Source organism: Mixophyes fleayi, chromosome 1 (genome assembly GCF_038048845.1).
Source record: "Mixophyes fleayi isolate aMixFle1 chromosome 1, aMixFle1.hap1, whole genome shotgun sequence".
Classification (NCBI taxonomy): Eukaryota; Metazoa; Chordata; class Amphibia; order Anura; family Limnodynastidae; genus Mixophyes; species Mixophyes fleayi.
The window spans coordinates 156,254,816-156,269,598 of record NC_134402.1 but is presented as its reverse complement, the minus strand read 5'-3'; the positions used below and the strand labels follow the sequence as shown (position 1 = coordinate 156,269,598).

General features: G+C 36.3%; 1 protein-coding gene across 3 annotated transcripts in view; it reads left to right on the top strand.

Annotated features, from left to right (window-relative positions):
* The first annotated feature begins 439 nt into the window (after nt 1–439).
* CDKL2 (cyclin dependent kinase like 2) overlaps nt 440–14,783 on the top strand; it is an 82,179-nt gene continuing 67,835 nt past the window's right edge. Inside the window, exons 1-3 of one of the 3 annotated variants that reach the window (XM_075202193.1) lie at nt 440–535; nt 630–713; nt 5,910–6,104. In XM_075202193.1, coding sequence (XP_075058294.1) covers nt 5,937–6,104 — 168 coding nt within the window. In that variant the 5' untranslated portion in view covers nt 440–535; nt 630–713; nt 5,910–5,936. Of the gene's footprint in view, nt 536–629; nt 714–837; nt 1,217–5,909; nt 6,105–14,783 lie in introns of those variants that run through there. The other 2 variants (XM_075202207.1, XM_075202202.1) reach the window with 2 other exon arrangements.

Sequence of the window (14,783 nt, the reverse complement as noted above, 5' to 3'; positions counted from 1 at the left end):
CATGCACATTGTGAATGTAATTTCCTGCTGTGCTAATTACACACAATAATCTGAGCAAATCACTTATCTACATGCCTTCTCTTATGTTACACATTAATCACTCTTTGAAAAAAGTTGTCAGGTCTGTTTGTGATGATGATTCTTCTGAAGGTATAGGGTGTAATAATAACATACTGTATGCTATGTATGACTAGGACTATATATATATATATATATATATATATATATATATATATACAAGCTGTGTGTCAATTGTGCTGCCTTCAGTACTTAACATATCTATTTAAATATATTTTTTTTAAATATATATATCAGATACCTCGATGAATATTAACATATATTAACATGCAATCATTTGGAAATAACTGAGAGAGTAAAAGTACTTAGCACTATCCCATCCACAGCTGCATGATGATACATATAGCCGAGCTCTCCTCTGTCCCTGTACACTGAATCTTAGATGCACATGCCCTCATATGACAGGCTTAGGGGCGGGATTCTGCTCCAAAATTCTATAATGTCGGCAGCTGACAAGGTATGGTGTGCATGTTGTCTCTTTATGGAAAGATGCACCTGTTTAGGTTTATGTGCAGAGTGCAGTACTAAACAAGCTGTTTTTGCTCTGGCAGGCTTGCATAGTACATGTCAGATGCAGTTTGACACGCACGTCGCCCCAACCATGCAGATAAACAGGATTTCTTAAAGGCATGCAGGTATGTTAGGTTTGTATGAAAGTCTATGCTGTATATTAGCAGGGTTTTTTTGCCTCTGGCTATTCATGAATGCAGTACTGTTTCCTGTGTGTATTCTCTGCAGGGGGCAGTTGCTAGGGTGACCAGCATTCTCCCAGCTCAGCCACAATCACACACAGGCTGGTTACTATTCCCTCTATTGTATGCAGACTGGAGGTGACAAGCAGAGAAGCGATCCGATAGACTCTGAATTCTAACCACACATTACACACCCAACAGTGCTTCAGATTCAACTGTAGTACATACATCGGTTCATTTTTCTCTCAATTCCATGTTCACAAGGAGCCATACAAGTGTTGGTAATGATTTACCTAAAGAGGAACATTTCATTTTGGAAACTGGAATGTATTAATTAGTTCTGGAGAAAAAGCTGCGGTTATATAGTCATCATGGGCCAGCAATGGGTTATTCCTTTGTCTTCTGATTCTGAATGAAGAAGACCGATGCTTATTAACAGGAATTAGGTAGGTGACATAAATGCTATCCCCTTTTAAATGGCTTTCCTTAGGAATGCTCCATTTTCGTGCTGTAAAGTACAGAAGATAATGCTTGTTTCCATTAGTTACAGATGTCATCGTTTCGGCTTTACTATTTCTTATATGGATAGGGGTTGTAATACTGGCATTGCCTAATCTTGCTGCATAATGCTTTTTCTGGGAGAATGACTCATATTGTCTAATGTAATGGAAGTTAAAAAGGAGTCTATTAAGCAGTTATTGTAATAGAAAGATAAAATTGAATATTTACAGAACAAAAAAGTTATCTATCTTAAGTTATCTTTCTGTTAAGAACTCAACACAGATATTAGCAAACTGCTCTCTTCATTGTTATAATGTCCAAACTGGATAAACTATTTTCTCTTTAAAGTGATTTTGTACCTCATTGGAACAAAATACATTTTAAATAACTGAATGCAGTATTTTGTTTAATCTATATTTGAATCAAACAGTATTGTAGTTTATGCACCCTTTCATCTAAGGACAAATGATTTAGGTTTTTAAGTGAAACAGAGAATTGATTTATTAAAGGTAATTATTTACTTTGTTGAACTTAAAATGGTAGACATTACATGTTCCATCTCTGCACATTATTTGCAATTAGTAGGCAGCAATATTGTATACTGACAACACACCAATAAAAATAATAGTAAAATAACGCATGGTAATTTATTTTCACGCTTGCACCATGAGTTGGTTTAATCAGAAATAACTTTTTTTATTTCTTGGTCTAGACAAGATAATAAAAATGTTCACTAATAGGACGAATGGAAATGTATTGGAATAAAATATTGTATATTTTTCCCAAATTCTTCCTATAGTTGCTTTCACATAATTTAGTGCACCCTCATACATGCACTCTAAAACGTAATTGGAAATAAATCCAGAATATAGCTATATCAAATCTATCATCATCATCATTATATAGCATCAGCAACATCCATAGAGCTTTACAATTGGGGAACAAACACAGTAAGTAATAAAACAATACTAGGTAATACAGACAGATATAGAGGTAAGAGGGCCCTCATCGCAAGTTTATAATCTAAATCCTTTACTCAAGGCATTTGGGAGTAAAAAGGGGGACAAAAACGATGTATATAGAAGGGAGGGCTGCACGGCCGCAATTTTGCAAATAAATTATATACACAGTGAAGTCTTATCATGACATATATTTACGGCATAACCTAAATAACATAATAGTTTGCAGAATTATTCCAAATTGAGTATTGTGTCAGTATATCACTGCTTATATAAAATTCTCAAAAGAAGTAAAAAAATCTTCAGATTCAATTTATTTTGCAGTACTGTAGCTGTTGTAGCTTCCCCGTATTTACATGGCAAAATCATAACAACAACTTGCTCTTTTATAATATTCTCTCTACCAATTAATGTATAGATATATGGGTGTAATGTATCCACATTTTTCAATTAACAAAATCACTAATAGTGCCCTTGGTAAAGAGTATTTTAAAAACCTTAGTACATAATTAACAGGTTAAAAGTAATTTTCACAGATTTCATTAACACTTGGTGGGTGGAATATTGTATGTATATAACCATCCTGGTGTCATTGTTGTTCTTATTTCTTATTTGTAACAGAGGCTGTTCACATGTATTTGTTATAAATTATAATAGGATAAAATGGCACCTCCAACTAATAATTACATATGCATGGGAGCAAATAATGTATTTCTATACTATGCTCATGTGCTTTACAGTCAATTCAAATGCAAAATATACTCACTTTATTGTACAGTTATTTATATCTTTAGTAGAGTATTCCTGGCACATGACTATGTCCAACATAAAAGGAAGATAAAATGAAGTGTATGCTGTGTTCATCTATATAACATGCATACTTGATGACAAATCAATATTATATCGCAAGTTAACTACTGAAAACAGCATTACAAATAGGGCGTTTTTTTCACACTATTGTGTTTTAAACCGGTAAGCACGGCAGGAGGAAGCAGGCAATGTACCACCCTAAATTCAGAGTCCCTGCTATGTGGATAGCTGAGCAGATATCGGAACAAGTATGGGGACATGAGGCAATGGCGCATGCACAGTAAAGTGCCAAAGGGGCTTCACAGCATTAGTGGCTACTCCCCGGGGTGGGGGGGGGGCATCGGAGCTGCCAGCACCGCCTTGCTGAAACCAGTTTGCTAAAAATTACTTCGAAACTTAAGTTAAAAGCTGAAATATTATGTTTGAATCATTGAGGGAAATTTATAATAACTGTAAAATCACTGGACATTTTAGTTAGTCACTCCGAACTATTTAAGTTTTTAAAATGGGTTTATTGGTATTTATATTTGCTTACATATTCCATCATTCCCCTGTTCTGCCTGTTCAATCGTAAGGGGCTGCAAGTGGCTGTAAGCCCAAGATGCAACTCAGTCTTCAAATGACAGCAACTGTTACTGATGCTTTGTGTGCATGTGCAGAGCTAGAAAGTGTATTATACGTAGAATTCCAAATTTTGCATTCAGTTCTACCACCTTAATGTGTGTTCTTAAAGCCTAATGAGCATTATTTAACACCAATAGATGGAAAAATTATTTCAACACCCTTGTGTATGAGCCCTTAGTCTTAAGAATTTATTGACCTTGCTATATTCATGCTAAAGCCCTAAACTTAGCCGCCATTTGTGAAAAAAAACAGACTTTGGATAACTGATTATCTGATTATCGGAACAGAGTCTGTTCCAATCCAAGGTACTGGATATATAGGACCTGATTTTTAGTTATGAGCAAAGAAAAGGAGCAACTTTGCACCTGGACAAACCATGTTACAATGCAAGGGGTACAAAATTACTTATTTTTTGCATTCAAGGATAATACTGGCTGTTTTTTCATATAGCACACAAATAATTGATAGCTTTATTTTTACACTTAAATTAAAGTTGATCTATGGCATTCCATATCCCAACTATAAATTAGAGATGAGCGGGCTCGGATATCTGAAATCCATGTGCTGTGCTGGGGAAATAACAATGCCCTTAGAAGGACACAGCACAGCACAGCACAGCACAGCACGAAATTTTTTAAAAAAAAGTTATAAAAAAAAATATCCAAAAACAATCCTGCAGTATAAGTCCATTGGTACTGCAATATTACAAAGTTCACTGATTCTGCAGAATAGACTGGGAATTAGTGGAAATGATTGTTATTGAATGTTATTGAGGTTAATAATAGCGTAGGAGTGAAAATAAACCCAAAAACTTGATTTTAACACTTTTTATGTTTTTTTCAAAATAAATCCGAATCCAAAACCTTAAATCCGAACACCTTTCGTCAGGTGTTTTGCGAAACAAATCCAAACCCAAAACCTCAAGCAAATCCGAATCCAAAACACAAAACACGAGACACCAAAAGTGGCCGGTGCACATCCCTACTATAAATCTGTCCCTACATTTTAAATTTATCTCCACTCTAATGCAACATGGTTTTGCCAAGGTGCAAAGTTACTCCTTTCCTTTACTTTGCTCCTAACTCAAAATCAGGCCCATAGTTATTAGGATCTGCTGAAGACAATGCCAGTATAGGCCATCATTATGATATATATGAAACACAGTTTTTATATTAATGTGTTTAAAGACGACCTGTCACCAGAAGGGGGCATGGTGTTTTATTTATTTATAGAAAATATGATTTTTTTTAACATATGTGAGTACCCATGGATGGGGTCACAATACAGCAGTATGCTAAACATCATATGTAGGCAGTGCTGTCTCCTCTTATGTACCCCCTTCCTCGATCAGTAAGTCCTTCCTCGACCAGTAAGTGCTTCAGCCCTGACTATAAAGAAGAGTTAGATGAATTGGGGAATAGTAATATATAATTAATCAATGATAGACAGAAATTCCTAAATCCAGGAGGAGCAACATTCAAGACAAAGACAGATAATTTCATATATTACATCTCTATATGCAAAATGTTGAAAATACATACAAAATATGTTGCATTCTTGTGCAGCCTGTTGTTTTTGTTCATATTAAAATATAGCATTAGATTTGTTATTATATTGATTATACTGTATTTAATATAATTTATGATAATGTTTTTATCACTTTGGAGACTTCATCAACGAAACAAACATAACTTGCCTGGCACGGAGCATCTATATGTGCAAACATAATCACTACTCACCAATTACATTTTGGCTTCCACTTTCATTAAATAAAATGTTTTCACATTCCCCCCCCCCCCCCCCCCCGATTTCCTGACCATTTTATTTTTATGTTTCATGTAACTCCAGATAAATATTTTTCTATTGTGTTTTAAATAGATTTTAAAAAATACACTTTATTGTAAAGATAGCTGCAGTCTGCAAACACAATTTTATTACATTACAGTGGATCTCGCATTGTGTAGACGGGTTGCTTATAAGCAGGTGATGTAGCATAGCAAATTAGAATAATGAAATAATAAATAAGCACAACAATGAAAATCAAAGGCTGTAAACATGTCACGTAAAATTGTCAGATTACTCATTAGAACTGAGACCACCAGCAGCAATGACAGATTTACGAGCCTGCTTTAAGGTTTTATGAATTGTTTAGTTTAGCAGATGTTATTTATGTGACATAGTAGGTAGTATTAAATAGACGCCCATTTGGTTCATTATGTCATGTGCTGACAATTTTGTCCCGCAGTTGCTGTAAATACCTCACACTGTCACAATGGAGAAGTATGAAAATCTTGGTCTGGTGGGAGAAGGCAGCTACGGGATGGTAATGAAGTGCCGACACAAGGAAAGCGGCAGGATAGTAGCCATCAAGAAATTCTTGGAAAGCGAAGATGACAAGATGGTTAAGAAAATAGCAATGAGAGAAATAAAATTACTTAAGGTAAGTTATTTATTCTCTGATCTGTTTTGTAAGAGCTGATGTTCCAGAATTATTGCTTCAGTAGAGAACAAATAGTAATCTGCAGGAGATGCCCATTCAGTAATTTAGTATATAATTCCCAGTTAAAAATAAAATAATCTTCAAACATTTTTATATATTGCTCTGCTCTCTTATGCTCGAAAAGTAAAATACGAACTGTTCAGCTTTATTGCAGAACTAAGGAATAAGGAGATTGTGCCACTTTGTATTACCCCAGCTAGTTAGGTGCACCTCCCCCAAGTACCCATTATGGGACCCTTCTTTTACCATATTGCTTTTCTACAATATGGTAAGATTTGAGTGGAGCGGAATTCAACCTCATCATTATGTAAAGATTAAAGGTGGTTTCTGAATGGATATGAGGTATGACCAATTGATTTAGGGGCAACATGCAACACCATGTAATATCTGTATTGGTCATAGCAGGGCTGATAGCTCTCTACTGTCTACCTGGCTTTAAGCAATTTTATGACCTGCGACTCCATTTCAGTAATATACTGGCCAGGAAGGATATATACCGAAGGTGTTCAGGAGGGTGTACAATCCCATTAACTATTTTGCAGAAACCTGCAACATTGTTCAACAAAGAAAAAAACTAGCTGTTGTCTTGGCTGCTTCCCAAGTTCTATTGTAAGGAAGAGGGAAATGGAGGGGAATGTTACATATTCAACTGATACATTTTAGGGGTGAAATCTCCATCATACAAGTTAGAATAACATGTTTATTATTCCACAAGACGGCAACAGAAGGGTTAATAGCTATGAATTGAAAAGCATCGTATTATTAAATGGTGATTTGAATTAAAAATATATATGTAGACCTAGACTTCAGGAACTTATCAGCTTTTGTTTGATAGCTTAACAATTTAGGAGGATTTAAAATTCTCCCAAGAAATTATACCCATAGAGTCATCAATTCCAGCAGGAGCTTCTAACTAACAGACTGTGGTGTCCAAGTCGTGGGACTTTTACAGTTGAAATACTTGGAGGTATGGGCAGCACGGTGGCTTAGTGGTTAGCACTTCTGCCTCACAGCACTGGGACCAGTGCCAGAGGGGGCTGACAGTGGAATTGTTTCAATAGAGGGCAATTGACAGGATCAATACAACTAAAACTGGAAACCACACAAACACATAAATAATCTTAATTCCGCTAACCCACAGCCCTCTCCAGACATAGGCCAATTAACCTACCAGTATGTCTGTGAGATTTGGGAGGAGAGCAGAGAATGCAAACATGGGGAACAGATACAAACTCCACACAAATAGGGTCCTGGTTGGAAGTGAACCCATGGCCCAGTGCTTTGAGACAACAATACTAACAACTATGCCACACATTATTTTAATTGGCATGCAGAGTAAAAAAATGTAAACAATATGGTAGGTGTACTCACTAGGCGAAAACACTTCGACCACATCTCTTTGAATGTTGCACACAATATTGTTTTATCTTTATTGTAATGAGACAGACTGAGCCAGTAATCTCAGCCATCAGGATTTGGTGCCAATATAGAAAATGTAAAAAATCTCAATTATGGTACATTTTTTTAAATATATATTTTCTTGTCATACTGCTTTCTGTCTTTCCAATAGATCTGACACTGGAGCTGAAATGCTAGTTGTGTGTTGCAACTAAAATGAGTAATTCTATTGGTTTGTCTCAGCAGTGTTTTTGATGCTACCTTAGCCAGTAAAATGGTGAAGTTAATCTCTGACTACAGACTAGAGTTTAATTAATAACTTGCTAACTACCAATATTACATTAAAGTATGTTTCTTTTAGATGTATTAATGTTTAACAAACAAAACTAGTTAATATAGTTTTCAATTTCATATTAAAGAAAATTAAATGTTGCTTTCCTGTTACAATTACAAGCAGTAAAGTTTCAAATTGATATAGTTGTCTGCCATATTAATATAGCTGAAATATAGCAATTGATACTCTGTTGAGTGCAAACAAAAGATAGCTAGAACCAAACAGGAAAAAAATGTATTCAGGGAATGATGTAATTAATTACATTAACACAGTGGGTGAATTACCTCACAGGTTAATCCTCGTACCACTGATGTCTCAGTAATAACTGTATTCATGCAGGTGTCATGTAGGACTCATCTTCACTTGTGGCTGCAGTAATATACTTCAAGAGGGAAACTGGCACTGGGATCAGTGCAAAATGGGCTGACAATGGAATCAATGCAATATAGGTTGATGGAATTAATGTGGTAGAGTGGTTAGTGATGGGATGAAGGACCGGTAGTGGGGACTGGCAATGGGACCAGTGCCAGAGGGGGCTGACAGTGGAATTGTTTCAATAGAGGGCAATTGACAGGATCAATACAACTAAAACTGGAAACCACACAAACACATAAATAATCTTAATTCCGCTAACCCACACAAATTAGATTCCATTATTATAGGCCTTTGATTTTTTAATTTTATTCAGCCTCAGATCAATGGAAATTAACAGAAGTGTGATTAACAGTCACAGGCTACATTTGATTGTGTATTTTCTTTTTAAACAATACTTAGACATACATTTCTTTATCTTTTTTTTATTTTTATAAATCTTGTGAGTTTACTTACACATGTGTAATACCGTATATGGCTTAGTCACTTCTACAATTAAATCTGTTAGGGCTTCTTCACACTTATGCTTGAGGAAATGGGTAAGAACACATGAAAACTTACACGCTCTTTAGACTCCATCATCATCATTTATTTATATAGCATATTTTAGAGCTACATTTTTAATGTATTTTCCATGCACTGCACTTTTACCAAAACAATTCTACTGGTAGCGCATGTTAACGCATTACTAATAGGGCAAGCTGTGTTTTTCAATTTTGAATGCAGCCTTAAAATTTTAGAACATCATTGTAAGATTGAATGCATAAGCATCCATTTATCCTATATTAATGCACTCTTTAGAGAAGAAGACAAAGCAGAGAGCAACTCACTATTGTCATTGTATTACATTGATATATGCACTACCACCCTCATATATGCTTCTATAACCATTCATGCGTCCAAAGCTGTTATTGACTAGGCAGCACAAGTGATTAGCACTTCTGCCTCACAGCACTGGGGTCATGAGTTCAATTCCCGACCATGGACTTATCTGTGGGGAGATTGTATGTTCTCCCCGTGTTTGCGTGGGTTTCCTCCAGGTGCTCCGTTTTTCTCCCACACTCCAAAAACATACTAGTAGGTTAATTGGCTGCTATCACATTGACCCTAGTCTCTCTCTGTCTGTGTGTGTGTGTATGTTAGGAAATTTAGACTGTAAGCTCCAATGGAGCAGGGACCGATGTGAATGAGTTCTCTCTACAGAACTGCAGAATTAGTGGCACTATATAAATAAATTGATGATGATGGGCATATAGGTTTAATAAAATAAGTTTACCTGGAGTTCCCGTCCAGTTATGTATAGAATTACTCATAGGGTGATATTGCTGCTGTGATACTGTAGTTGAGATGTTGTTCATGTTGACTTCTCCAATACTGTCATCAGGGAGAGACTGCCACTGACCCAATGAGGTGAGAATCCAAACCAGAATGCGAGCCCAAGAAACAGGACCCAGATTTGGCAATGATTTTTATTGGGTCGAAGCAAGGGAAGGGTTTACATATGTTGGACATTGGAATTATCATGGGAGGTTAATCAAAATTGCACAGTCAATTAGGAGTTAAGTAATATATGATTCCTTATTTTTCAGTAAAATCAACTTCTCTTCGTTACTTTTTTTAAGCAGCTAGCAATTTAAATAGTTTGATAAATGACATTAACATTCTCAATAATATATCTACTTTCAATACAGTAAATAAGCCTTCAGATTGAGACTCTACAGGGGGGGGAGGGGAATCCAATTGTCCGTAAAGTGACATAAATGTCTCTGGAACGCTCACGAGGGTAGCATTGCAGATTTTCCCTCACTCCCCATGAAAGTGTGCAGGAAAATATGCTATGTTAGTGTACCATATTGTCACGATCTGGATCCTGCAGCTCCTGTCTGCCAGAAGCTATTTTGGACCTTTGTGTATGTATGTATATAGACTGCTCTCTTACCTGCCAGAGCTAGGCTCATCAGTCCAGGATGATTAACACCTGTCCTTGGCCTACAAATGCCTGCTTGTCCCAGCAGCCGTTGCCAGATCACCTGTTGATCTCCTGGTTTTGACCTCTGCTCGTCCCTCCGTTTTTGCACCTCTTCCTGTGACCCCCTGACTCGGCTTGTCTGTGACTCTGTACCTGCTTGCAGCCCTCCAGTGTTTCAGCTTTATCCTGCTGCAGTGTATTAACACTAATACCTGCTTTCAGCTCTCCAGTGTTTCTGCATTATCCTTCCGCTGTGTATTATCACCAATACCTGCATTCTGCTCTCTAGTGTAACAGAGGACTAACCTGTTGCAGATTGTTACTATCATCTCCACTAGTTCGTGGTGAAGTTCTGCAGATCATTGCATCCTGTGTCTGTTACCTTCAGTGCCTTGCTCCGCAGACCGTCGCACCCTGTGTGACATCTCCACTACTCCGTGGTAAAGTCCTGCAGATCATCGCATCTGTTATTGTCTGTTACCTGCAGTACCTTCTTTCGCAGACCGTCGCACCTGGTGTGTCATCTCCACTACTTCGTGGTAAAGTCCTGCAGACCATCGCATTCTGCATCTGTTGTTTACTGAGTTCTCTTGCTCTTTCTGCCATACCCTACCATACTGCATCCTGAAACCTGTGTAACTGGTGTGTAATAAAACCACTTCATTCACTACGCTCTCTCTGAGATCTTATATTGGGAATCTTGACACATAGTATCCGAAAAAGTGCGCAGGGTACCATTGCGCTGTGTCCCTCTACCAAATATAGATACATATTGGGAAGAGACAATCCCTCAACTTGGGAGCTGCAAGGTGCCTCAGCTTAATCTAGGAATTAAAATCATATTCTCGAATGGACATTTTTGAAAATGGACACTCTGGGGATTTATGCAAAAAATAGTAGCTGTATATTTTACAAAAGTTAATCTATCCAGATGGGAATAAAATAAGAGAAATTTGGCCTTAACAAGGACTTCAAACTGAGCATAAGAGGACTATTTTTATTGGGTATAAAGCTATAGAGGTTATGGGAGGTCCACATGCTAAAATCTTGTAACCCACCACATAAGCAACAAGTCTGACAGTACATGGACATAAGAGCACTGCAGGAGCAAAATGGACTTATTCCAGATGACCTTGAGCCTAAACAATCGACTCAAGCAATGAAGTAACAAAAAACAATTGGATGAAGACTTGAGATTGACCACATCAGGGGAAGAGTGAACCAGGACAGCAGAGGGCTTAATGTCTATCAGTGCTTCCCACATAGAAGAATTAAAATAACAGCCTTACTCAAAAGTTTAAAAAGAGAGAGGGGCCAAAGTTACTGTTAAATCAGTAATTGGTAAAAACATGCAGAATGTTTGATATAGTAGCATGATTCAAGCTCTACAATGAAGGCAACCAAGAAGCTTTATCAAAGACTAGAAAACTTATGCAACCGAGGTCATGGTTATGCAAACTGAGCTACTGAATACTCTTATTTTAGGTTTTTACTTATAACTTTTTAAAGGAACAAGTGAAAATAACATGTTTTTAATCTATTTCAATCCTAATTAATTCAAGGTACAGGGTCCAAAGCCCTAGCAGTCACTCCCTCTACCAATACTCCAAGTCTCTGCTACAATATTGTATTTTTTATTTTTGCATTACAAACCTGTCACATTAAAATGTACAACTTCTGTTTCCTGGTCATGCATGCACCCTCCCTTCAGATACCTGTAGATCTCCCTCAGTCCCTTCTTAGAGCCCACTCACCTAAGTATTTTGCTTGCACATCCTTGCACAGCCACTTTTGTATTTGAGCATCACAGCAAATTGCAAGAGGTCTCTGAGCCAGAGAGGACTCTGGGTTAACTCCAAAATTAGTGAGTATAACTGAATCTGAATGAAGAAATTCAGGCATATGCTGTCATCTCTGGTTTGGAAAATAAATAAAAGAGCAGGCTCTTTGGGTACTGAGAGTGACTTATAATGGGAGTGTCTGGGGAGGAACACTGCACCTCTTAAGCTTTGTAGTATGGATGTACAGTGTCGCTGTACATTGAGGATGAGCAATTATTCTGTGTAATGGGGATATGAAGTAGGGAAGACAAATTGAGGTGTGCAATGGGGATGAACAATTTGGATATTACCTTATCTTTTCCTTTTCATTTAGTGCCTATTAATTTTATTTAACTGACCCATAACCAATCAACTTTTGCAAACTTGAAATTACAAGTTATATGTTTAGACTGTCATTGATATTTTTAATGTATTGTCTGTAAGTGTCCCAAGCCCATTTGCACAGTAATAATTATTTTCTGCTAGTTATTGTTCTGACATTCTGTTCTTATGTTGTACATATACCCAATATGCTCATTACCCTTCTCTTCCTATACTTGTCAAGATCTATTATTTTTCTCTATCTGCAAAGAATGCTCAGTGTCATTACTTTAGTTCTCTTGTATGCTGAATGTAATTCCCAGGATCTATTATAATTATGTACAGTATATACTGTATGAACAACTGCAAACCACTTATATTTCTCTGTATGCTGAATGTAATTCTCAAGAAAAGTTCTTCTTTTGTATATAAGGACAACTGCTTAATACCATTTTCCTGATTAGTATTGTGGATTTAATTCTCAGGATATGTTCTTATTCTATATGTATAGACAACAGTACAGTTCATTTACTCTTGTGCTGTATGCTGTATACTGTATGGAAATCTTAGGATCTTTTTATCATTAGTTAGCAGTAGGTTATAGAATACTAATGTTTGTGGTTCACTTAATATGAAATATAGCAGAAGAGTAATATAATCATTGGTCATGTCAATGTAACACAGTAAAAGAAGCAGGAAATTTAAACTTATGTCTGTTTAGGGTTACTTATTTACCTTGATATTGAAGCACACATAGGAAAATGTGCCTGTGCTTGCTCTGTCATGCATTGACTAAATATTTATTTTATATAAATGTATGTAGTATTATATGATAAGTGAAGGTGATTATATTTTAAGTGAAAGGTAATTTGGTAAATGGAAGTTGATTACATTTTAAGAGCAAATATAGACATTGCATGATGCCTCAAAAGTCTTGTGGATTGGCAAAACCTTCCGAGATTACATTTTGTACAGGATGATGGGAGGACCCGGATGGCTCATTGGCATTCCTCACTGCTGCGGAATATGGCCAATAATGCACCAAAATCTGCTCAACCAATCATGTTGTGAAACATGATATGCAAATGAACAGACAGTGGTGCACATATAGGAAAGTGTTCCTCTTTGTACATAGTACACAAGGGATCTTAAGTTAGGCAAATGACATGAAACTTACACTGATTAAGAGATGTTGGACAACAAATATTTTCATGAAATTTTATCTAAATGCCTTGTTCTGGGCGGGCACAAATACCCTGCATAAATGCATAAATTTGTGCGCTTAACCAATATATGCAACAAAAAGTAATGAAAACATTTGTCACATGACAGCTCTCATGTGCACTTTCAAGTTATATGAAATATAGATAAAAGTACAATAGGAGAACAATGGAATTATTTTATTTAATAATAGATGGTGACATTTTCAATTATGCAAGATGAGCTGTGTTCTCCTACTTTCAAAACCACAATAATCTTGCAATGTGGTCATGAACAAATGTACGTAATGTCCAGTAAAAGTAACCCGCACAAAATAAGAAGCAGTGTAGGTCTCCATATTTTGTAAATGACCTTTAGAGTCTGTTGAAACATTATTAAATCATGTCCTGTAATCCAGATGCTTGTGGAAGTGTTTGCCTTGTCATGGCATGTAGCAGGCTGCACAAGGACTATTAAATTGACGGCATCACTCAGCAGTATTAACTTTGCACCTCTTGAAATACTCTGCTGATGAGCCGAGCTTTCATACTAATTAATTACTCTCTGAAAGGCAGTTGAAAAGCCACATAATTTTTACTTATATTAATCAAAATGTCCCAGCAATCCCTGCAATATTGTTTATTAGATACTCAAACAGGGTACATAAGTGAACAGCACTAATTTGTATAAATAATATGACTGTTATTACTACATTATATATTCATCCACTGAAACAGCATTTGTGTTCTATGTTCATTTTCTATTGACCAGTCAATACATACTCTAAGTTGGCACTTAATAAGTCTTGTGTAATAAAATTGCATTAAAGTGCAAAATTGCCACTAAAGCATAGCAATCAGTCAGCCAATTGCTTTCATTGTCTTATCCTCTCTTGACGGATAAAAGCAATTTGTTTGCTGTGGTTCAGAGCAAATTTTGCTATGTTAGAAACTCAGTACTAATAATTTCAAACTAGCAGCTACAGGATACAATGTCATATAAGTAGACACAATTCTGAACATTGGACATTTTTAAATATTGGGTAGTGAATTGTAATGCAGTGAAAGGAAAGCAAAACGTATGTGTGTGGAGGGGGAATTATAGAGGCATGTCCATCCATTTATATTAAAACTGAAATACAGATTTGTCATCTACTTAATTCCTAATATCTGGTATACTTTTCATTTTCAAAATGAATCAGTTAC